General features: G+C 40.4%; 1 protein-coding gene across 1 annotated transcript in view; it reads right to left on the minus strand.

The window, feature by feature from the left end:
* Window positions 1-23,715, minus strand: part of LTBP2 (latent transforming growth factor beta binding protein 2) — a 171,812-nt gene that overhangs the window by 78,948 nt on the left and 69,149 nt on the right. The window contains exons 6-8 of the mRNA XM_020793875.3: window positions 17,150-17,341; window positions 15,642-15,925; window positions 10,503-10,605 (exon numbers count right to left, since the gene is read on the minus strand). Coding sequence (XP_020649534.3) covers window positions 10,503-10,605; window positions 15,642-15,925; window positions 17,150-17,341 — 579 coding nt within the window. The remainder of the gene's footprint in view (window positions 1-10,502; window positions 10,606-15,641; window positions 15,926-17,149; window positions 17,342-23,715) is intronic.

Genomic DNA, 23,715 nt, shown 5'->3' on the forward strand with positions numbered 1-23,715 from the left:
TTTTCCTGCTCCACTAGAGCCTGTTATGTTGTACATGCTCCGTTCATTCTGAGGCTAGAACTCTGCCAGCACTGCATTGCTGTATCTCTGCTCTACAGAGGGCTCTCCCGTCTGCATTTTATTTGCAATGCCTAATGTTTCAGTGACAGAATGTGACCCCAACAAAGTCAGATTAAACATTAGGAAGTAAAGCATGGGAACGGAAAGACTACAGACTCTTTTTTTTTTTTTTAAAGAGAACAGATAAAAAAACTGGCTGAGTTTTAATAACTGAATATAATTTATATTTACATATAAATATCAATAGAAGTGATTATAGAGTTTCTGGACTCCTCACATGCAGATTACTTTTTACCTTTCCTCTGTATTTGTTCTGATGTCTAAGAGATCATATTTATCTTTAGTTCCTCACAAATGAACAACCAATACATATCACAACAAATGAAAACAAATCATCATCATCATTACCATCATCATCTTAGAATTGCAGAGCTGGAAAGGACCCTATAGATCACTGAGTCCAGCTCCTGTCCAGGAGGCACAGCAAGGAATAGAACTCCCAACCTCTGGCTCCACAGCTGGATATCTAACCCACAGAGCTATAAATCAATACTAAAATATTATGTTTGGCATAACAGATCTACTGCATTCTGGTAGTAGAAAAGAGAAACCATGGGTCCATTTGGTCACACTATGTCCCTCCTCCTTTTCATTCATCACCTCTTGCCTCCTCTTTTACAATAGCTGTCAGCCTATTGGGAAACGGTCTCCTTCCGTTTCCACGCAGGTGGACATTAATGGTGGGATTTTTGTGGACACAAAGAAAGGGGTATGGAGTGCCATGTCTCCTTTCCGTGCTTCTCCTTTTCACTTAAAAAAAATGGCAAATGGCATAATGTTGCATTGTTTTACCACAGCAAAACCCTAAGTGGCCACACTGGAGCGATCCAGGTGACTGCACAGCAAGAAAACTGTGTTTATTTGGGCCGTTCCTAATTGTTCCAAATAAACAATAGGCTCCAACCCTAGACCGATCTGGGATGAACTGGTCCCCATCAGGGGTGAGTTGGAATGCTCTAACAAGAACATCATGCATTTGACATTTTAGAGCAATCTTACAGAGTGGGATAAACTCCCATGTAGTCATCCTCTGAGTGTGCAATCAGATGGGCATTTAGCCCACTGTCTAGACCACTGCAAGGACAGGCTGGCATGTTCTTAAAGACAGCATTCAGATGATATCTTTGCTAGTATGAAGCAGCCCACCCCCAGAGTGTTCCTATCTACAGCTTCCTGGGCCCTGTCAAGAGGCTTCTGCTTTTTTGGTAGGATCACTATATACTTTGGTACATTTCCAGCATCCGAGGAACAGATCAAAGGAAGCTTTCCTTTCTGAATTTGTCAGTTTCGTGAAGTGGTTTAATCAGAGAGCTGTTTCGTGATATAGGCAAATTAAACACTTCCTGAGCTCTTTGGAGGCTGAATTTGGAAAGCTCTGTGCACATGTGCACATGGCTTGGCTTCTTAAAAGGGTGGAGCAGCGGAGGTGGCAGGAGGAGAATTTTTGTTTGCTTTTCTCAACTAGCTGTTCAAGAGAAAAGCAAACAAAAAAAACTTGTTGCCTCCTCCTGTCTTCTCCCACTTCTGACAGCAGGCTGGTGGGAACCAAATAGCATCACACCAGCTACATTTGCCATTTTGATGCAAGGACTGCACATAAAGGACCTCCTATTTAGCCCACTCCAGCCCACTCCAAAACAGGTGTATAGACAAGCCCTCAGTTACGGGAAATAAAAGGCAAGCTTTCAATGGTATGCATGTCACAAACCCTACTGAAAGAATGTGATGGCACCACTCTTAATAGTAATCACAACAGGTTACGTGCATCCCTTGTGCCTTGGAGGATGTTGCTTCTAGGCTACTATGCCTGAGAACAGAAAGCATTACTATGCTGAAGAAGCAGGAAACATGTATCCAGAAGTGTGTGGACTCCTATACCATCCATGTTAGAGGTTAAATATCCACCATACATGCAATTATGTATGTGCATAATTATAATAAATAATACCTTAGGTACTCAAGTATTTGTTCCCAAAGTGTGAAGTCACCATTACGGGAAAACAGCTTAGAGATGGTGTAGTTATTAAAACTGGCCATTACAACAGACCTCATCTCATACTCACTAGCACAGACACACAAATTCCATACAGTTTGACCCTGTGGAACCTGGGTTCCTGGTCTTGGAAAAAAAGGAAAGGGAACTTAAAGTCTCTTGAAGAAATGGGCCCGATGCTCTGACTAAGCATAGCCAGTGGCTGGATCTGTAGAGGCAGCCAGTAAGGATGGGAACTTTTCATCCATGTGTGTTTGTTTGTAATACCCTCCAGAAAGAGGAAATGTTTCTTAGGCTAACAGGCTATGAAATCCTTTCTTGGGACAACAAGGGATATCAAGCTCGCTTGAAGATCTCACTCAGGGTTAAAATGATGCAACCTTTGAGCTTTGCTTTATTGCCATGTTTGTAAACAGTAGGCTTTATTTTAAATGCTAGTGATCCACAAGAGGCCAAAGATGAGCACTCCACCCTACTTTGCCTGGATGCTAACCATTTCCCCCAGGGTCAATTCAGTGCCATGTTAATGGTCTCTGTTATGTCTACAACTAAGCTGTCATCCTGTGTTTAGGAGTGTCTCACAGAAAAAAAAAATTAATAACTTAACATTTTATTGGGAAGTTAAAAAACAATCAGGGCCATGAAGAGAAGAGAGAAAATATACCATCCAGAGCCTTGCATTCAAGACTCTTGTCTTCACAGCATGTTGAAAATGAATGACATATGAATGGAATCCACAAACAGAAAACAAGTCACTGGAGAACTGACGTCCTTCATGCTGGCTTTCAAGTTGCCTAAAGGCTCCTGGCTCGACAGGTCAGTGAGTTGGGTGTCTGGATGTGGAGCCAGAGGTTGGGAGTTGGATTTCCATTGTGCATCCCATAAGTGCTAGCCTGTGTGGCCTTGGGCAAGTGGCACAGCCCCAGGATGCCCCCAGAAGAAAAGAATGGTAAATCCTGAAAACTCCAGGACAGTCATCTTAAATCAGAAATCATTATACAAACAGAAAGCAATGTAATTGCTTTGAACTAAACAACTGCATTCATCCTTCAGAGCAGCCTCTACACAACCTGGTGCCCCCCAGATGTGTTAGACTAAAATTATCTCCAGCGCCCAGGGTTACAGAGTGCACTGACTAGGATAATGCAAGTTTGAAGTCCAACAGATCTAGAGAGTACCAGTTTGGGGGAAACCACTTTACACCTTGAAATTCACTGATCTCCCCAGGAAGGGCTTTCTACAGTTTCTTCTTTCAGATGACCACTCAGATTTTTTACACACAGTATCATAAGCAGCAATCCTAATAGCGCTTTCAAAGTGAGATATTGGCAGAAATTCACAGAAGGAATGGTTCCCATCTTCTCTGTTGCCATTAAATGATGTTGGAGGCTCAGAGAGTCCTCTAGAGCAGTGGTCCTCAACCTTGGGCCTCCAGATGTTCTTGGACTTCAACTCCCAGAAATCCTGGCCAGCAGAGGTGGTGGTGAAGGCTGGGGACCACTGCTCTAGAGGAATGTGGGATCACTGCTCTGGAGGAATGTGGGATCAGGTACGGGAAGCTGCTCTGGGAAGGGAGGATTCCTCTTGCCCCTGCAGCCCCTTTGTGCTCTAATGGTTGCTGTGGGTTTTTGGGGGCTCTTTGGCCGTGTTCTGAAGGTTGTTCTTCCTAGCATTTCACCAGTCTCTGTAGCCAGCATCTTCAGAGGACAGCACTCTGTGCTCTGGTGTAGTTGGCTTTGGGAGTGCAGTATTTATGGCTGTGAGATAGGCTTTTGTCTTGTTCTGTAGGTGGGTGATTAGCGTGTATTGTTGTGGGTGTATTGTTGTGCTAAGGAGAAGAGATTATCTGTTCCTGTGGTTGATGGGTGTCATTAGCTGGTCTTTTGTGTGTAGTGATCCCCTGTCCTTGTGGCTGGGTAGAGTTCATTGACCTTTTGCACGCTGTATTTTTGAGAGTTGGGAGCCAAGTTTTGTTGAGCTTCACACTTTCCTCTTTTTTGTTGAAGTTTTGCTGGTGCTTGTGGATTTCAATGGCTTCCCTGTGCAGTCTGACATAATGATTGCTGGTGTTGTCCAGTATTTCAGTATTTTGGAATAGAATTTCATGTCCAGTTTGTGCTCTGCTTCACATTATTCAAAAGGATTCCCAGATCATGCTTTTCAGAGGGCTCAGGCAGATGCAAAAGGGAAGAGGATATAAGAAATTCACTTTTGTGAACATTCTGAAGTTAATTTTAGTGGGTGAAAGTGGGCAGTGAGGCACAAAACACCCCATAGACACTCCATAATTAAACAAGGTATTTGTTAACTGCTTAAAAAGTTTTAAGTGCACAGCAATTCTTCTCATCTCACAACATTTACAAATTAGCTTGCTCTATTTTGTAATTGGCCTCCAGAGAATTCCTTTGAAGTCTGATTTCTCGAGCCTGAAAGTATGCCTGAATCATGTCTTTCCAACACTAACATGCTTTTAGCTCTACTCGCAGGTTATTTATATCATGTTTCTGAGCCACAGTATGATATGTTCAATAGAATATTATGTGGCACACTATGAATTCAACCTGATTTGGATTTGTGACAACTTCCAGGTATGTACTGTTCTGGGCAGGGACACGTAGTTGCACATTCTGTGTAAATTCTGAATTGGATATGAAAATCTTTTTCTAGCCAGTTCCCCAGATATTTACGGTAAATACAGTGTTGTCTATATGCCACTTCCTCAGAAGCCCTTAGGGTACCAATCTCCTAGTTAGAAGTTCTTGTTTGCTAAAAACACTCAGTGCTTGCTGCACACTTTGATTCATATCATTCTAAGCTATATATCTGCAACTGTGTTCCCAGTGCCTTCGATCAGTGAAGCAGCTGCATATGAAAGAGTAAGGCCTGAGGCCAACAGAAGCCAGAACAGCATCACTGCTATGAATGATAAGTTGCTAGAAGCACCAGATTGACATGCTGAGCTGCATCTTGAAGGAGCTGTAGATCTGAAATCCATTTAACAGTCACAGTTAATCTCTATAGGAGGTGGGCAGCCACCATAACTGCTTTAGGGGTTGTAAACCACTGCTGACAGCAAGATGATGGAGCTGAGCCAGGTATCACAGTCAGAAAACAATGAATTACCTACAGGAGAGAAAGGAGGCCTCCTCAAGGAGTGGAGGCAAGTTGCAACAAGAGAAAAGGGTATTGAGTACAATCCCATAGAGTAAAGCAGAAGGGAACAAAATGACTCAGAATCTGCAGCAGTGACTGAAACAGTGGCTAGAGGGCTAACACTGTTGAATGAAATTTAATTCATGGCTCGTAGAAACATGTGAATGGGGTCATGTTGTGGCTAGCTAAAATGTTGGCCTTTGAAACAGATTGACTACCTCAGCATTCAACCTGATTTCATTTGTTTATCTGAAGCCATGTAATTGTGAATGTCAGTATATTTCTTGTCATCTCCTTGGCTCTGAATATTTATGTAGAGCTTCTCGCTCCCCTGCACTTGGTGGCACTGTCTGGGAGCTGCCATTTATTTTGCTACAGAGACCTAAGGGAATACCACCCCTAGGCCATTGTGGCGGGGTTGGAGAATGTCAGCCCTAAGTGAGAGTAATTATTCACCATTTTAATTTCCTCCAAAGCTACAGGAGGATGGCACATTGGGAATAATAAATGAAATAGAAATGGCAACTCGGTGCCATCTGGCTCTCTAACCACCGTGCTGTTTCTTACCACACCCCACCAAATTTGGGGGACTGGCCACTGATATAGAAGAGGCATCTGACCAACACCCACACACTTCAAACTTACACTTAGCCTTGGAAATTGGGCCTTTTCAGATGGTATTTAGTTTGCCTTTTCAGCACTATAGTTCCATCCCTATATAATGGTAGCCTTCCTCATGTTCTGTTTGATTGAATGTTCTCTCTCTTTGTGTATCTGTCCTTTTTTAACATTTAGAGGAAAACTGTACAAGCCAGCACTATAAAGCAGGAGCCACAGCCTACATAGATATAATCAACAATAGAAGCAAAAGCAAAATAACAACACCTATCACAAGTTAAAAGAAGAAACAGAAACTTCTCAGAGAAGCAAAGCTCCCTTACTAAGCTGGCTGCTGACACCAGAATATAATCTTATTATATTGATGAAAAAGGCCAAAAAAGGAAAAAGAAGCACTTGACACAGGAGCTCTTGTCCGAAGACTAAGAACCCCCCCAAAAGAGAGCTAATTCATGAACTATTAGGGTAGTGGGCTCGTCCACTACAACTGGAGAAGCTGCATGAAGGAGAAAACAAGCATCAGTCTGCTCGTTATAGTTAAGAGTATACTTATGGCACATACTCAGTTTGCTTGTTGTGAGCCATGTGACACTAGAGAATCTGGAGTCTCCCTGGGAAAGAAAGTCACTAGAAAAAATGCCAGAGGTGGGGCTTGACACCATTCTTCCCAGGGGCAGTTTGTATTTATTGTTTGGACTCACCTCAAGCAGACGTGGCACAGACATCTGGCACGAATTTTTCCAAAATCTTATCTACAATTTTTCTGCACTATCCATAAAAATATGGTGCATAAACCTGAGGAAGTGAATTTTATCCTCGAAAGCCTGCTGTTTATTTGATTCTTTTTGTGGTCTAACAAAGGTATTGCCTACTCTTTTGCATTTGTATAATCTTAAGGACCACACCGTCTTTCCCTAATTTTTACTAGAACAGCTAGTTAGCCATCCAGCTGAACACCTAACTGAAGACTGCTGAGCTCAAGTGAACAACATTCTTTCTTAATAAGCTACAGCTTTAAATTCACAGCAGGCCTGAAATTGCTTGAGTGCCCAGGGCTTCAAACAGGGTAACTGCGTGGATGTTTGGAAAAAGGGAAGTTTGTAATGTGGATGCCCTTAGACCAACTGCATTATTTTGTAGAGACACAGATTTCTTATCATACACATTCAAGAGTTTCCCTGAAAAGATCTCAACAATTTCACTGTCTATAATACAGGACTCCATTCAAGCATCTCAGAAGGTTCCATTTAAGGAATTAAAATTGCTTGGTTATTTGGTTATGTTTCTACGCACTGTAGAACAATTACTGCAATAGTGCCAGCTTCACTCAGCTTGCAAAGACTTGTGAGCTAACAGAATGTTGACACAATAAATACTCATTCCATAAAGAATGAGTACTTCAGAGCAGCACCATCTCCTCCAGATCTTTGGTGACTACTCCAGAGAGAGAGAGAAATGAATAACTCAGACCTAAGTTATGCTGCAATTCCACTGGATGAAAAGACTTATATACATGCACACTTACGTAATTAAAAGCACAACATAAATTCTATTTCCATGGAGCTAACTCCCTTCCCCACTTAAATTTGATCCCACAGCAAATAATTGGAATGGGCTAAGCATTTTCTTGGGAACCATAGAGAGTCATTTCTACCACTTGGAAGTTTCATTAGTTAATTTAAGTATAATATCTGAGTCATCTTTATCAGTAGCCTAGGGACAATGGACAAAGCTTTGGTTTCCATTATGTCTTCCATTCTAGCACTATGAATGGCATGGAGCTTGTGACACCATTCAGCTTTTTTGAATGATTAATCTGCTGCCTATTTGCCAACTTCAGCTGACTCACTGGGAGGTCCACTGAGGGAATGCAGTAAACACCATGCTCTGTACTAGACAGGCCAACTTTCAAGTTTCTCTCTCTGACCAAAACAAAATTTTGAGAAATACAAGGGATAAAAAGATACTTGTAAGTTGTCTGAAGATCTGCTGCTTATTCAGATGAAAACAAACTGGAACATTGAGCCAGGAAAAGGAATGAGAAGGCACTGGTGCTCTGTTGTCATTACGAATAATGATGGTCAAGGAAAGATTTAGTTTGTACGGCAGAGTAGACTTCAGGCTATTGGACAACTACAGCAAACAGACAGTCCCCCAAACAGAAGCTGCTTGTCCTATGTTTTAATATTTAATAAAGACTGTAGACACAAATCAATTTAACTGTAATGACTTTGTTTCCAAAATCCAAGGTCATCATTCTTTAAATCTGCATTATAACCTATATTATGAATATTATGGACTCTTAGTTTGCTTGTCTGCTGAGGAATATGATATACATATGAGTGGAGGTTGGTTTTCTAATGTCGCATGCAGTGCTCCCTGTCACTTTTTGTATCCATGTGAAATTATCCCTGTAATTTCACATGATTAGGCATTCTTCAGTCTTGAGAGACTATGATAACGTGCTCGGTATGGAGGACTTGGAACAGCGTCTAGTGTGGCTAAGAAGGCCAATTTGAGAGTGACAACCCCTTCCACACTGAACTGGTATCTGCTACTTCCCATGTTATTTTGACGCTGTATGCAAAGCTGGAGTGTCCTCTCCAGAGTACGAAGCCTGGGTAAAATAATATGGAGGATAGGCTGTTACCCCAGCAGCAAATCCCCCCTCTCCACGTCACTGAAATAGTCCAGTGAAAAGGCAAGAGCCAATACAACTGGTTCCAGCGATGTCACAAGAGTTGCCAGAACTGCCTCTAGGACTCTGGCTCCAGATTTTGCCTCAAGGTTAACTTCTGAAGCCTTTTCCATCAGTAGATATACGAGCCACAAGGCAGTGGAGGTTTGAAATCGGAGTTTTCCTTCTCCTAGATGGGTTGCCTTCCAAGGCTGATGATCGCTACCTACCCAGTCTGCTCAATCTCAGGGAAGAGACCGGTAAAATCACCTTTCAGATAAAGCCTATGTTCCTCTAATCCTTAAGTCATATGACAAACAATAAGCTTGTAGGACTGAGAGCAAGATTCTGTTTCCCTGTATTCCTCAAAGATAGACTGCCACCACCCATGGAGGAGAGGTTACTTCTAGGGAACGTCTTGCAAGCTGTTTAGAAGCAGATCAGTGTGTTTGCTAAGCAGTCCAGGGCACAGAAAAGGTCAATATTGAGACTAGGGTCAAATGCATACTTCAAGTAAACATAAAACATTTAGGGCAAATTCTGAAATTTTAAAAAATTCTTCCTTTATATTTTTTTAGTGTTGTTAGCACTATAATAACAGGGACGTGGTGGCGCTGCAGGCTAAACCGCAGAAGCCTGTGCTGCAGGGTCAGAAGACCTGCAGTCGTAAGATCAAATCCACGCAACGGAGCGAGCTCCCGTCGCTTGTCCCAGCTCCCGCCAACCTAGCAGTTCGAAAGCATGCAAATGCGAGTAAATAAATAGGGACCACCTCAGTGGGAAGGTAACAGCGTTCCGTGTCTAAGTCGCACTGGCCATGTGACCACGGAAGATTGTCTTCAGACAAAACGCTGGCTCTATGGCTATAAACGGGGATGAGCACCGCCCCCTAGAGTCGAACAAGACTAGACAAAAATTGTCAAAGGAAACCTTTACCTTTACCTTAGCACTATAATAAATAACACTTTTTTCTAGAAGCTATTAAAGTTGTCACGTCATATAGATTAAATAAAAAAGGAGAATTTATTTTAAAAATTAATCTTAAAAAGAATAATAATTGATTGTCCCTCACTCACATAGCTGTGACATGCAAACTAGTGTGTACAGAACCCACAATCTGGAAAGACCGTCAATTTCTCTCTCCATTCACAGTTGCCATACTGGCTGGCAATTTTGGAAGTTGTACTCACATAAAAGAATTTTTCCCCACCTCTTGCTGTGCAACAACTGAGATGATATCTCTCCAGTGTACAGCACAGAATTAGCAAATGGAAGCTCCATGTCTCTTAAGTAACTGGGGCATCCTCTACAATTGTGCTGCATCCCTCTTTTTTAGGTACTCGGAAAAGAAAACGCAGAGCTGTATTTCTATGCCTCTGGAATGGACTCTAGATTCAATCTTGCCAATTGTTTGATGTAGTGTTATTTCCAGAGTCCCTGCCAAGCCCTTATTTAAAGCAGGTCCATAACTCTATAAGGCTGAGTATGCAACCTCATCAGCCAATCTGCTGCTGCACCCTCCTAAAAGGATGGCTGTGATTTTCCAGATTTTTCTGGCCTAATGTCTCTGGGATGGAACAAACATCAGACTGCCATTGGGTTTTACAGAAGTGGTATAGAGGGACTTTGCAAAAATCAGAGCCAGCAACCAAATCACACCAATTTCTGTCAGAATTTAAATCAATGCTGTGTTACATCTTCTCCCTTCTACGCAAGGATATTTAAGAAAGAAATCCAGATCAAAGAGGAAACAATGTACAGTATGTGGAATGGAGGTCCAGTTCTTATGCTCAGGCAACCAGTGTCACCTTCTTGTTCCAAATGGATCACCTCAACCTCAGCTCAATTGTGCTTTGTACCACCCATGTACTGTCTCACAGATAACCCCTACCACAAGAAAACTAGCAGAGGCTAGAAGTACTCACTTCAGAGATAACCTACCTGGTTTTGGTGGGCATGGGATGCATCTGCTGACTCCCCAAAAGGCCCCCACACTGCCACAACAGTCTTCATATTTAGATAAACCAAGCAGTGGTTCAGCACACTAGAAAGAAAGCAGAAAAATTAGCATCAGAATTCTAATACTCCCATATTTAAGGAGAAAGATTATGTCAAATGTGATGACCAGCCCCTTCATTCCTACCTTGATTGAAGTTAGAGAAGCCAAAAGCTAACCAGGGATCCTCCTGATGGAACTTTAGCTGCTGAGGTCCAATATGTGGACTTGTGGGAAACTATTTTCTGCTATGTTGCCTCTGCATTGTGGAACCCACTTTCCCTAGAGCTGTATTCAGTACTTATTCTGACTATTTTGTGGAAAGATATGAAAGTGCAATTTTTCCATTTGGCCTTAAATGAATTGCTTTGTTTATAATAGTGATTTTGGTCATTCAGATGATTTGGCCTCTGGTAATGCTGGCTAGGAAGATTCTAGTAGTTGTTCTGCAAAAAAGTAACTTTTCTAAGCTCTGTTAACTTGTTCACACTCTAGTTGTGAATGATACTTGTTATCCAACTTGAGCACTATTTTTAAGGGAAAGATGGGATACAAATGAACTCAATACGTACATGCATATATGCATACATGCATACATACATATAGGGGAGGGGAAAGATTACAGGTGTGATTTTTCGTGGATTATTGCTAAACTGTAACGGGCACGCTGAAGCCTTTATTATTTCAGGCCTCCAGGAGTGCTCACTCTTCTTCTTCAGTTGCTGCCACCAATATTTCACTTCAGTATCAAATTATTTAAGAAGACAAGTGTTGTTTTACAACTAAAATGTGTTTATTTCAATAACAAAATAAAATGGGTAAATCACTAGTTGTTAATCAAGGTCTCTCACTCACTGACACACACAGACTCTTCTCTCACTGACCTACAGGCTCACAGGCCCACAGACTCACTCATCACTTCTCTCTCACATAACTCATCTCACACCATCCCCTCTCATACATCATACACCCCTTTTTATCCCAGCCCCTCCCCCTGTAGCACCACCTTCCATTCACTCATTGGCTGCTGTTCCACTGCTCAGCTGTGACTGACAGGTGAGGGCAGGGGTGTCTGCTTTACACTTAGATACTACCATAGACAGCAAAGCTTTACATGGCCAGAGATGTATTTTAAGACAGTACACACTCTTGCAGACAGGAAAACAAGATTTTACCTATCTCTTTGCTTCTTGGAAATCCAGGGTATTAGTATAAGATATAAAATATTACTGTTTGGTTTGAGTAGCAGAGGACAGCCCGCAGGTTATCACCAAACAAAGCCTTTGGATAAAACAAATGCCTGTTCTCAGACTATAATCCACTAGTGAGTGAAATGATGGGTACAGAATTCCAGACCTTCTGGTGACATTTGTGGTGAGACATTTTCATTTTCTTGATGAGTCTCTCTTTTCCTCCCAACAAAGCCCACTGTATTACAGAGTTCCCCACTGAAGCTAAGCTGTCGCTGTCCACAGGCCAAATCTGGCATCTATCCACCCCTTAAAATGGCCATATGCCCAGTGCTCACATTCCAATAAATTTGGCTTCAGACTGAAACGGAACAGAAAAATGTTTCCTGCCCAGGTTTTTAGCCATCACCAAGTCTATTCAACTGCAGACCCTGCTCCAGGCAAGTCCAAAAGTGCTTGCTTGCACAAAATCAGTCAGAGGATAATACACTTAAGAAAAACACTAAATGCATGGATCATTTATGATGCCATGGGTCATTTACTCTCATAAAGTGGAACCTGAATTTTCCAATCCTCTTATTAAAGGTAAGAAGCTTCAGATCAAATTTTCTAAATAACTCCACTTAGAGTTGCTTGGCTAATGACAGTAATGTGTTTTGGAAATTGGAATGGAGCTCAGTCTTGCTTAATTTCAAAATGTATTACTTTTTATATGGGTAAAGGTAAGGTTCCCCTTGACAATTTTTGTCCAGTCGTGTCCGACTCTAGGGGGCGGCGCTCATCCCGCTCTTCAAGCCATAGAGCCAGCGTTTGTCCGAAGACAATCTTTCCGTGGTCACATGGCCAGTGTGATTTAGACACGGAACGCTGTTTACCTTCCCACCGAGGTGGTCCCTATTTATCTACTCGCATTTGCATGCTTTCGAACCGCTAGGTTGGCGGGAGCTGGGACAAGCGATGGGTGCTCATTCCGTTGCGTGGATTCGATCTTACGACTGCCGGATCTTCTGACCCTGCAGCACAAGCTTCTGCGGTTTAGCCCACAGCGCCACCACGTCCCTTTTTTTATATGGGTACTAGAAGATTTGTCCATCAAACTGAGTGGAAGCAACTCATTGCTCTTTGGATAAAGGTTTGAAGAAATAAGTTGCTGCATCTCAAGGTCAGAAAGCATGAGTGGTGACCTGAAAATCTGTGGGAAAAGTGCACCATTTATAAAGAACAGACAAGGCTATTCATCTGACCTGTGTATTTCCATATGCAACAAAAGACAAGAAAGGGACAGTAAAAGACAGCAAGAAACAAAGAAAGAAGCTGCATTGCTTTACATCGTGTGGATTTATTTACCCTAGAATCTGCAAGGGAAATTAGTATTCCAAGACAATCAGACCGTTTGTTTAACTAAGTATGAAAAACAGGTTTCATCAATTTCCCATTAAATCCGCACAGCAGCTATAAAACAGACATTGTTGGGACTCAGATTCTTTGAATGCACATTGTGTGAGCATGATAGATAGAAAGACAACAGCAAAGCCTATAAGAAAAAAAAATCTCAGAAAAATAGTCAAGGTAGCAGCTTCAGATCTCCCTTAAGGATCCATCTGCATTGCCCCTAACTTATTGGAACCAGATGTGCTCTCTGAACAAGTGCAGATTGCTTCAGGAGGGTTCAAACCACATGTACAATTAACTTTTTTCTTTGCATGGGTTTTTGTAAAAGGAATGAACCCAGAGCATGGATGCCTATGTACATGGTGTTATATCACCCAGCCGAGAATGCAAGAAACCATCATGTGTTCCTTAATAGGCAATACAAGATTATTTCCTAAACCTCTCCTTGACTCTTGAAAACAATTCACAGAGACACTTCAAATGAGACAATGAGATAAGAATGAATCTTATCATTTGACATCATAATTTGCTGCATTACTTCAAAGCTTCTACAATATACGTATTAGTGCCACACTAAAACATTAAAATTGAAATTAGGGATACATTTGAAAGCTCAAAGCACACACCACGTCCACATTCCAATATCTCAGAATCTTGTCATGAATTTGTTCTAACATATAGTAGGGAATCAGCACAACTGTCAGCTCCAGTTTCCCCCATGTTTTAATCCTGCAGAGTTTGATAAATTACAACAAAAAAGCACTTTTTAATTAAATTCTCCCCATTCTATACCCTACCACTTGATCAACCATTGCAACATAGAATCTAAAAAGAGCCACCTACATCATTCACATGAACATGTTCTTGCCCCCTCCTGCCCCCCCATATTAAAACTATCAATAGAGGCTGTCTTATATAACCTTCCCGCCAACCTAGCGGTTCGAAAGCATGCAAATGCAAGTAGATAAATAGGGACCACCTCGGTGGGAAGGTAACAGCATTCCGTGTCTAAGTCACACTGGCCATGTGACCACGGAAGATTGTCTTCGGACAAACACTGGCTCTATGGCTTGGAAACGGGGATGAGCACCGCCCGCTAGAGTCAAACACGACTGGACAAAAATTGTTAAGGGGAACCTTTACCTTTTACCTTATATAACCTAATCTAGCTTTTTGCCTACTGGATGTCGTTTATACTCCAACTCATACTCCAACCATTATAATCCAATATATCTAGAAAACAGCATATAAGGGAGGTACTTATATTTTGCTGGAACAAGGAATGCAGCCGGTATCAACTAAAGTAGAACTATTAAACCAATGGGAACTTGGTATGTCAACACAGATGACTTTTTTGCAGCTGTGCTTGGCTTGGGATTCCCTGGCTCGGTGATGGCTAAAAACCTGGGCAGGAAACATTTTTCTGTTCCGTTTCAGTCTGAAGCCAAATTAAAATTTGGTAAAAAATTAAACTGGACTTTTCTTCTTGATTTTCTAGAGTGATTTTTAGCTTGAAGTGATTTTAATCATAATGATACATCCCCTTTGGAGCTGCAAACGATCTGAATAACAATCCTCAATATTTTTAATATCAGCTGTTTTGCACCAAATTGTTTTCATTTGCTTTGATCTATACTATTTATTTCTACTGCTTCTTTTTCCTTGATGAGGTTTCTATTACAGTGGGGTCTTGACTTGAGAACTTAATCCGTATTGGAAGGCGGTTCTCAAGTCAAAAAGTTCTCAGGTCAAATCTGCATTTCCCATAGGAATGCATTGAAAACCATTTGATCCGTATCTGCTCTTTTCCATCCATAGAAACTAATGGGAAGCCGCTATTCTGCCTTCGACCACTAGAGGGGGATAGTTTATTTCTTTTTTTCTTAGGTCAAGAAAGGTTCAGGGAAGGCAGGGAAAATACAGTCCAGGCAGTACCAGGCAGTCTGAAGACTGTCTCCCAATCCACTCTCTAAACGCTGGGAGGAGTGAGGAAGCAGACAGGCACCCTTTTCACTGGCCAACAGTTAACTGAAAGTTCAAATTTTGCACTTTTCCTGCCTCCCAAATGGTTTTTTTTCAGTTCTTAACTCAAATCTATGTAAGTCAAGTCAATATTTTCCTATGAGAGCGGTTCTTAAGTCAAAATGTTCTTAACTCGAGCCGTTCTTAAGTCAAGACCCCACTGTATTATACTTGCATTTTACATCATTTTGCATAGTCAGCTGCCTTGGACTTTCTATGGGATGACACATGTTTTAAATAAATAATATACATTGCTATTTTGTAGACAAAGAAATACACATGTTCACAGTTCATTGGACCCATTTATTTCACTACTGACAGCCTACTGTCTTAGGAAAGAGTGTGCCTTATCCCAACACTTCAGGATAAAATAATCACCCTGCTTGAACCATGGGCCTCCCATGAGTCCCATATTCTCGAAATACGTATCAACCATACTACCAATTTGCAGATAAAATGGAATAAGAGAACTGATCTGACCTTTCCATGTATTGTCTCCAGGTAACATTTCCCCTCAAGGTCCTGCAGCTTCTGCTGCTGGCTGCTCTCTGTGATGATGATGATGTTGTTGCTGCTGCTGCTGCGGCTGCTTTCACTATCATTGTATTGGGGGCTTGTGGGATGCTGAGGTACCAAAACAGCTTCAACGCTGTTCTCTTCTGACTGGTCTGAGTCACTCTTCACTCTGGCCACCTGATGGATCTGCACTGCAGCTTCAGGAGGGTGGTTGATATGTACATTCACAAGGGAAGGGTTTCTTGAAGCTGAAAGAAAAGTTGAATATTTACAAGCAGACTCACAATGGTGCTCCTTCTTCTGCAATAGCCAGAAACCAGCACAAGGAGCTTCCAGAGTGGTATTTTTTTAAAAAAGGTAAGGAGGGTAGAGTGCAGCAATTTGGACATTTATTTTAACCACCCTGGTTCTCAAACCAACAGTCAATAATTATAAAATAGCTCACAAGACAAAAGCAAATAAAACTAATTTAAATAAATTAATGAGATTAAATACAATAACATCTGGTTTGACAGGAACCCCAGAGGAAATGAAGAAACCAGTGAGCTTTGGAATGTAGACAAAGGGCCTTTCTGGATGGACGATTCCTCACATGAGCAATTAGAATGCACTATGCAGCTATTCTGACTCTTTCTAACTCATGGATTTTCCACTGTAACAAAAAAGGTGGAAGAAATAGTGGAAAAATAAGAGAAGGATATAAATGGAGAACAATGACATCTGACAGCCTGTAAAATTCAGTGAACAAAAAAGGACAATGTCATGACAAGTGGATCATATGGAACTGCTCATGGAAATAAATATCATCTATTAATATCAGGGTTCTGCCTAGACTAGGAATATGTAGACCTCCAGATACTACTGAACTGCAACTCCCAGCATCCCCAATCACTGGCTAGTCTGGCTAGAACTGAGAGGAGTTACATTCTATATCTAGAGGGCCAGACATTCTCCACCCCTGGTCTAGCATGTACTGTATACATAAATAAGCCAAACAAAGAAGGCTTACTAAGATGACAGATGTATTTATATGAAGGTAGTTTGGATTTTTTTAAAAAAATTTGTGGTGGGTTTAGCAATTTCTGAAGGTCAGGAGGTACCCTGTGACTTCCTACTCTACTAGGCTTCACTCATGAAATTCAACAAAATGGTCACAAAATGGCCCATATGTTGCCCAGAAGCTTTGCATTGCCCATTTCTGCTTCATCAGACTATTAACCAACTGATTTGGAAGCATTCTTCTGCATTACAGGCATATAAAATCTCTCAGTTTATCTCCTTTCTTACATTTTAATCTGATCAGAGAATAATTAAAACACAAATAACATTATTTCCTTTCTTCAAAGTGCTGTGAATGAGGCAAAGCAAATGGACAGTAAAAGTTTTGTCGGTAAGCAACTATGGATGGCACAGAAACAAGATAAGCTTCACACACAATGGCTTGTGAGATAAGCAATGAGACTGGAGCTTACCAAGTTGGTTGGAAAGAGGAAGTGTGTACATAGAATGCTTCACAGAGCCACTTGCCAGGCTATTTGGCACTTGTTTTCTTTCTGTTTTTGAAACTGGTAAGTGGCAAAACTTTCCTGTAGAATTAGAGGGGCACCAGCATTCATCCCGACCCACACAGCGTCCCCCATTGAGACAGGGAATCTGGCAGAAATCTGTAAAGAAAACAAATCTGTAAAACTAATATATCAAAAGAACTGCCGGAAGACTTCACACCAGCCATCAAAAAACATAGTATCTGTGTCCAACTTCGCATTTTTCCTGCAGTCACAAAAAATTTTGAAGATGTTCTCAGTTGGGAAGGATGTCAATGAAGGGAAGTGTTACTTTTCATCTCACTGTGGCTTCTCTTCAGATTGTATACATATTTTGCCTTTAATTTTTTGCCTTTTGCTTGTGATGTTTAGATTTGTTTCAAAGTCATTTTTAATGTGGTGAAGGGGTTTGAGTGTGTCAATGAAGCTGAGAGCAATGCCATCAGGAGGCCAGACTCCATTATGAGCCTGGACCCCTAGAAGAGTCATCTAAGATGGAATGGCCACTGTTGAGAAACCAGACTAAGATACTCCCATTCTCTTCAAGGTAGCTACTGGCCGACAGCAGTAGATGAAGATGACACTGGTGAAAGAGGCAAAAGTGTTAAGTACATAACTGGAAATGGTAAATGCAGAATCTGTTTGCTCCATGCCAGAACAAGACCAAGGAGTATAAATTATTAATATTAAAAATTTGAGTACAGTTGAAGGAAAAAAAACTAAAAGTATCATAGTGCCATATAAAGAACAGATCTGCATTACTAAATTCAGACTGAAATCAATAATATTAGCATAGAAGTATGCAAAAAGACTATTCCTGCAGTAAAAAGAAAAGCCTAAATGGATGATTAGTGAAATTCTTAAAATTGTTACTGACAGAAAAGTGCAAACAAACTTATGTAAACAATAGGATCAGAATCTGCAATTCTTAAGCAACTGTCATGTATAAACTATTACAGTAATCAATGCAAAAAAAGAGCAGAGAACAACAAAAGGGGAACAAAAAAAATCTTCCATAAGGTCCAAGAAATCAAAAGGAGATTTAAACCTAAGTAAGGAATCCTAAAAGATAAACAGAAGTACTTATTATCTGACCAGCACAAAACAAAGATGGAAACAATGGCCAAAATCCCATGCAGTAAATTATGCCTGCATAACTGTGATGATGTCATTAGTTAGAAGAGATTTCCAGTAATGAAAAAGTTTTTCCTTCAATCTCAGGAGTCGCCCAGTTGCCCACAACTTCCTCACAATCAGTCTCTTTGCTAGTGAATCATTTAAGCCTCAGAATCAAAGCAGTGTTAGGCCAGAGAGTCTGACACTTGAACATTTCTCCAAAAGCTCTACAGAACATCATAGAGCTCTAGGAAATTTTTTAAGAAACCTTTATTCACCACAGGTGGCATTATTAAAAAGAAAGAAAGAAAGGAGGATTCATTCCAGAACAAAATCAGACAATCATTTCCAATCATATAAAAATTCATCTGGGTATCAAGGTACAGTATAAGTCTTTTTACTGTTGCAATGATTCCAGGTAACATTGTTTAATTCTACAAGTGGTACCTCGCTTAACGACAATAATCCGTTCCAGGAAAATCGCCGTTAAGCGAAAACATCGTAAAGCGAAATTAAAAACCCCATTGAAATGCATTGAAAACCATTCAATGCGTTCCAATGGGGTAAAAACTCACCGTCCAGCGAAGATCCTCCATACGGTGGCCATTTTCGCTGCCTGTATAGCGAGGAATCTGTCCCTAAGCACAGCGGGGAGCCATTTTAAGCACCCGGTGGCCATTTTGAAAACCCGACGATCAGCTGTTTTTGATCGTCCTAAAGCAAACATTGGTTCCCGAAGCAGGGAACCGATCATCGCTAAGCGAAATTCCCCCATTTAGACCATTGTTTTGCGAGCGTAATTGCGATCGCAAAAAGATCGTCGTAAAGTGGATTTGTCCTAATGCGGGGCAATCGTTAAGCGAGGCACCACTGCACATGCTTTATTTCTTTACATTACTTCTGTGCTACATAAACAGAAAAATACTTCAAATATTGAAAACATCCAAAAGTCTTACAGCTATAGAAAACTGTAGGCACAAATGCTTAAAATATATGAATTGTAAGTTTAAGTTGCAGGCAAATACTTAAATTAGAATTCAGTCCCAAATGCTGGGAGCATAAAAAGTACAATAAAATTCTAAAAAGTATGTTTTAATTACATTCAAACTTGCAAGAGCTTATAGCCTAAAAAGGTATATTGAAAAAAGAGAGGAAACAACTTTTAAAATACCAACGTTCTTAAAAGTAAAAATATATTAAAAGAAAATGACTTTCATAGCCTTTACGCATATTAAGAACACATACAAAATAATTCTAAATGTTCACCCAGCCAAATCAGTTTGAATCTATGGAAGAAAATTCATGTTGTTCTTGCTTGCTGCTACTGTTTCTGCTATATGATTGTTGTTGATATTCAGTGTGTGTGGCATGGTTTATTGTACTGAGATGATGATGATGATGTCTGTGTGATTCCTGCCTCCCTATATTTATAGTTCTTTCAGATACAGTATTCATAATTTCCTTTCAAACTGTAAACATTATCTTTTCCAGGCCCTGGAAGTTATAAGAGGTCTGATGCACCAAAGAAAATTTTATAATACTATTGCTTTTGTATCTCCTGTAAAGTACAAGGGCTTATAACTCAGAATCTGTCACACTGCCACCACAATGATAAATATTATTGTTGTGACTAAAATTTGCAAAAACTGGAGGAATAAAGGTGTGTAAAATAAAGGATCTAGTATCCCAATATACTGCAAAACCAGGGTATAATAGCTACAGAGATTGCAGGTTAAAAGACTTGCAAATGCCATCTCCTGTAAAATTAAGACGTTCATTTCTTTGCCATGCAGTGTTATCATACAATGGCTTTACTTTCAGACTCAGCTCGAGCTAGCAAATTATTTTGCAGTGACTTTTAGTAAAATGCTGTTCAAATTTCATTTTAAATTACAACATATATTTTCAGGTTTGCATTTTCTACATTGCTCTTAATTGTTTTAACATGCTACACATAAAAATTTACATATTGGAAGCACGAACTCTTTAATTACCAACAATCTCTGTTGGGAAAATTACATTACTAGAAACAGCAGATTGCCATTAATTAATTCCTGTCTTGATCCCAGAGCATACTTGAATTGCCTGCAATAAAATGGATCTTGAGAGAGTTGTGGGGAATCTGGGAAATCCTTGAGATTGAAGAAGGACAACTTTAATTATCGACAATCTCCCCCTACTGGTAACTTCCTCACCCTTACAGTTTATTGAACAGGATTTGGGCTGTTGTGAAGAACTACACAGATGGGATATGGAGGTGACTTATTCCCTTAACAAAGAAGCCTGCGATGAAGAACGTGGAATTTTAGAAACTGAAGTGAAGCTGTACTTGAAGCACATAGATGAAATAAAACACTAGGAGTAAGTGGGACACAAATAGAAATATTTCTTCAACTTATTAAATCATAACAAGAAAGTAGCAACAAATACAGAAAACAAGACTATGGTTTTCATACTGCAAACATTTAGTATATATTCCAGGAAACGAGATCCCAAAGAATGCAGTATCTATGGTTGTTGTTGTTAAGTTGTTTAGCTGTGTCCGACTCCTTGTGACCCCATGGACCAGAGCACGCCAGGCTCGCCAGGCCCTCCTGTCTTCAGTATCTATGGTAAAGGTAAAGGTTCCCCTTGACAATTTTTGTCCAGTCGTGTTCGACTCTAGGGGACGGTGCTCATCCCCATTTCCAAGCCATAGAGCCAGCGTTTGTCCAAAGACAGTTTTTGTGGTCACATGGCCAGTGCGACCACAACACGGAACGTTGTTACCTTCCCACTGAGGTGGTCCCTACTCGCATTTGCATGCTTTCGAACCGCTATCTATGGTACTACTGTATTGATTTCTTGTGGAAGGAAAGTGATGCTCAAGATTTTGCCAGGATGTTTACTGTATATGGAGCAAGAAATGCCAGGTGTTCAAGTGAGATTCAGAAAAGGAAGAAGCACTAAAGATCATACTGCAAATATATATTGGCTACTGGAACACATGAAGAATTTCAGAAGAAAAATAGTCTATCCTTCATAAATTACACCAAAAACTTTGATTGTGTAGATCACAAACACCAATGGATCATTATTTTTTAAAACATGTATACTGACAGGTCTCAAAGTCAACCTAGGGAATTGTTCATTGCAATTCAGTGGATAAGTTGTTACAGGATCAGATTTAGTAAGCAACATGTAACAAAGGAGCACAGCTGAGTTAATTGAGGCAGCTGTGGGACAACCAATTTGATTGGAGAAACTAAGAATAAAGCTAGCCAAGCTTACAGAGACAAACTGTTGGGTAGTTTGGGTAGTTGGGCTGTTGGATAGTTTGGGTGGTTGTACTGTTGTGTTGCTGGTGATTGTGTTGCTGAGAACTGTATTTACTGCATCGCTGGATGAAGACTTGCTGCATTGCAAGGAGAAGATCCTGGGAGAAGACTATCTCCGTGGTGAGAGGAGAAGACTTCGTGGATGCTGGACTATTTACATTGGTAACAATCTTTGGATACTGAAAACTGTAATTTACCATTGCTAACTGAAGAACTACTGTGGATGACCAGGACTGTATAAAGACCAAGAGAAGCTGTATTTACTCCTGTATATATGGACTTTAATGTAAATAATATTTTCAACACCACAACAGTGTCTGTTTGGTTTAATCTCTGGGCAGTTCACTTCACCATTACGCCCCTGGCGTAGTCTGGTAACGCAGCACCTCTGTCAATTGGTTATGGGCCCAGACAGCGCACCAGACTGCATCCAGGTATAAATTTAAGAAGTTATTGAAGAAACTGCTGAACAGAGAGAGCCAAGTAGTGTGGGCTACAGTCTGTGGTGAAAATGGCCAACGAAATGTCTATGGCTGGACTGTGCATAAAAAAGTTGAATGGGGAAAATTATGCAACTTGGCAGCAGAAGGTTCAGTTGCTATTGCAAAAGGAAGCATTATGGGACATTGTAGAAAATCCCCCAGCAGTCCTAAATGAGAGGAAAAAGAAACTAAATGCAAAAGCACTGGCTATTATTGGGTTAACTCTAGAAGACCGTCTTCTTATCCACCTGAGAGGCCAAAACTCAGCAAAGAAGGCATGGGAGGATTTAAGGAGACTCTTCGTAAGAGATAACGTTGGAAGCCAGATTCAAATTGCCAGGAAACTTTTTCGAACTAGACTGAAAGCTGGAGGGTGTATGCTTCAACATTTAGAGGCAATGAAGTCAATGTTGATGGACTTACGGGAAAAGAACATCACATTTACAGAAATACAAGAAGCATTTATTATCCTGTCTTCATTAGATGAGTCATATGATCAGCTGGTGACCAATTTAGAAATTCTTCCTCAAGCAGAGCTAACAGTAATTAATATAACGAGCAAACTGTTGGAAGAGGAACAAAAGAGAAAAGATAACAAACAGCTCCGAGACTCCAAACTCACTAATCAACGTGATAAGCTGAAAGAAAGTGAGGAGGAGGGGGACACAGCTGCAAGCATTCATTCTGGAAAACGCTGTTTTTCCTGTGGCTCAAGAAAACATCTGATGAAAGACTGTAAATTTAAGAAAGGAAAAGAAAAACAAACCAGACGCAAGAGAGAAACACTAAGCCTGACTGAGGAAATTTATAACTCTGAACAGGGTGAAGAGTGGATTGTCGACTCAGGAGCAACTGCCAGCATGTGTAAGAGCAAACAGCTAATATTTAACTACCAACCTGTATCCAACCAACAAGTATGCTTAGCAAATGGTGTTAGTGCTAAGGTACTGGGAAAAGGTAAAGTGAAATTACCTTATATTGCTAGACCAATAGATGTTTTACATGTTCCAAATTTGAAGCATAATTTACTTTCTGTGAGTTCATTAGCAAAGAATGGGTTTGTTAGCACTTTCTATGAGAGTAAATGTATAATAACTAGCAAGAACAATGAAAAATTGAATTGCTATGCTAGAAATAATTTATATAGACTAAACTGTACTAAGGCTAACAATGTCTATGAGAACAAATGTATACACAAAGATTGTATTCATTTATGGCATCAAAGACTTGGACATGCAAACTACAAAACACTTAGAAAAACAATTGAAAACTCAGTAGGAGTTAATCTAAAACAATGTAATGAATATGTGAATTGTCAAGCATGCCAATTAGCCAAGAGTAAGAAAGCTCCTATAATGAAACATAGTGATGTACAAGTGAAAAATATATTAGATTTGGTGTCAATTGATGTAATTGGACCCAAAAGTGCATCATTAGGAGGAGCTAGATACATTCTCTCTATCCAAGACCAAAAGTCCAGGTTTGGATACTGTTATCTTATGAAAGATAAAAGTGCAGTACATGTAGAGTTTGGAAAATGGCTCAAATTTGTAGAGTGTAAAACAGGGAAAAAGGTTAA

The sequence above is a fragment of the Pogona vitticeps genome, chromosome 1 (genome assembly GCF_051106095.1).
Source record: "Pogona vitticeps strain Pit_001003342236 chromosome 1, PviZW2.1, whole genome shotgun sequence".
NCBI classification, from domain to species: domain Eukaryota; kingdom Metazoa; phylum Chordata; class Lepidosauria; order Squamata; family Agamidae; genus Pogona; species Pogona vitticeps.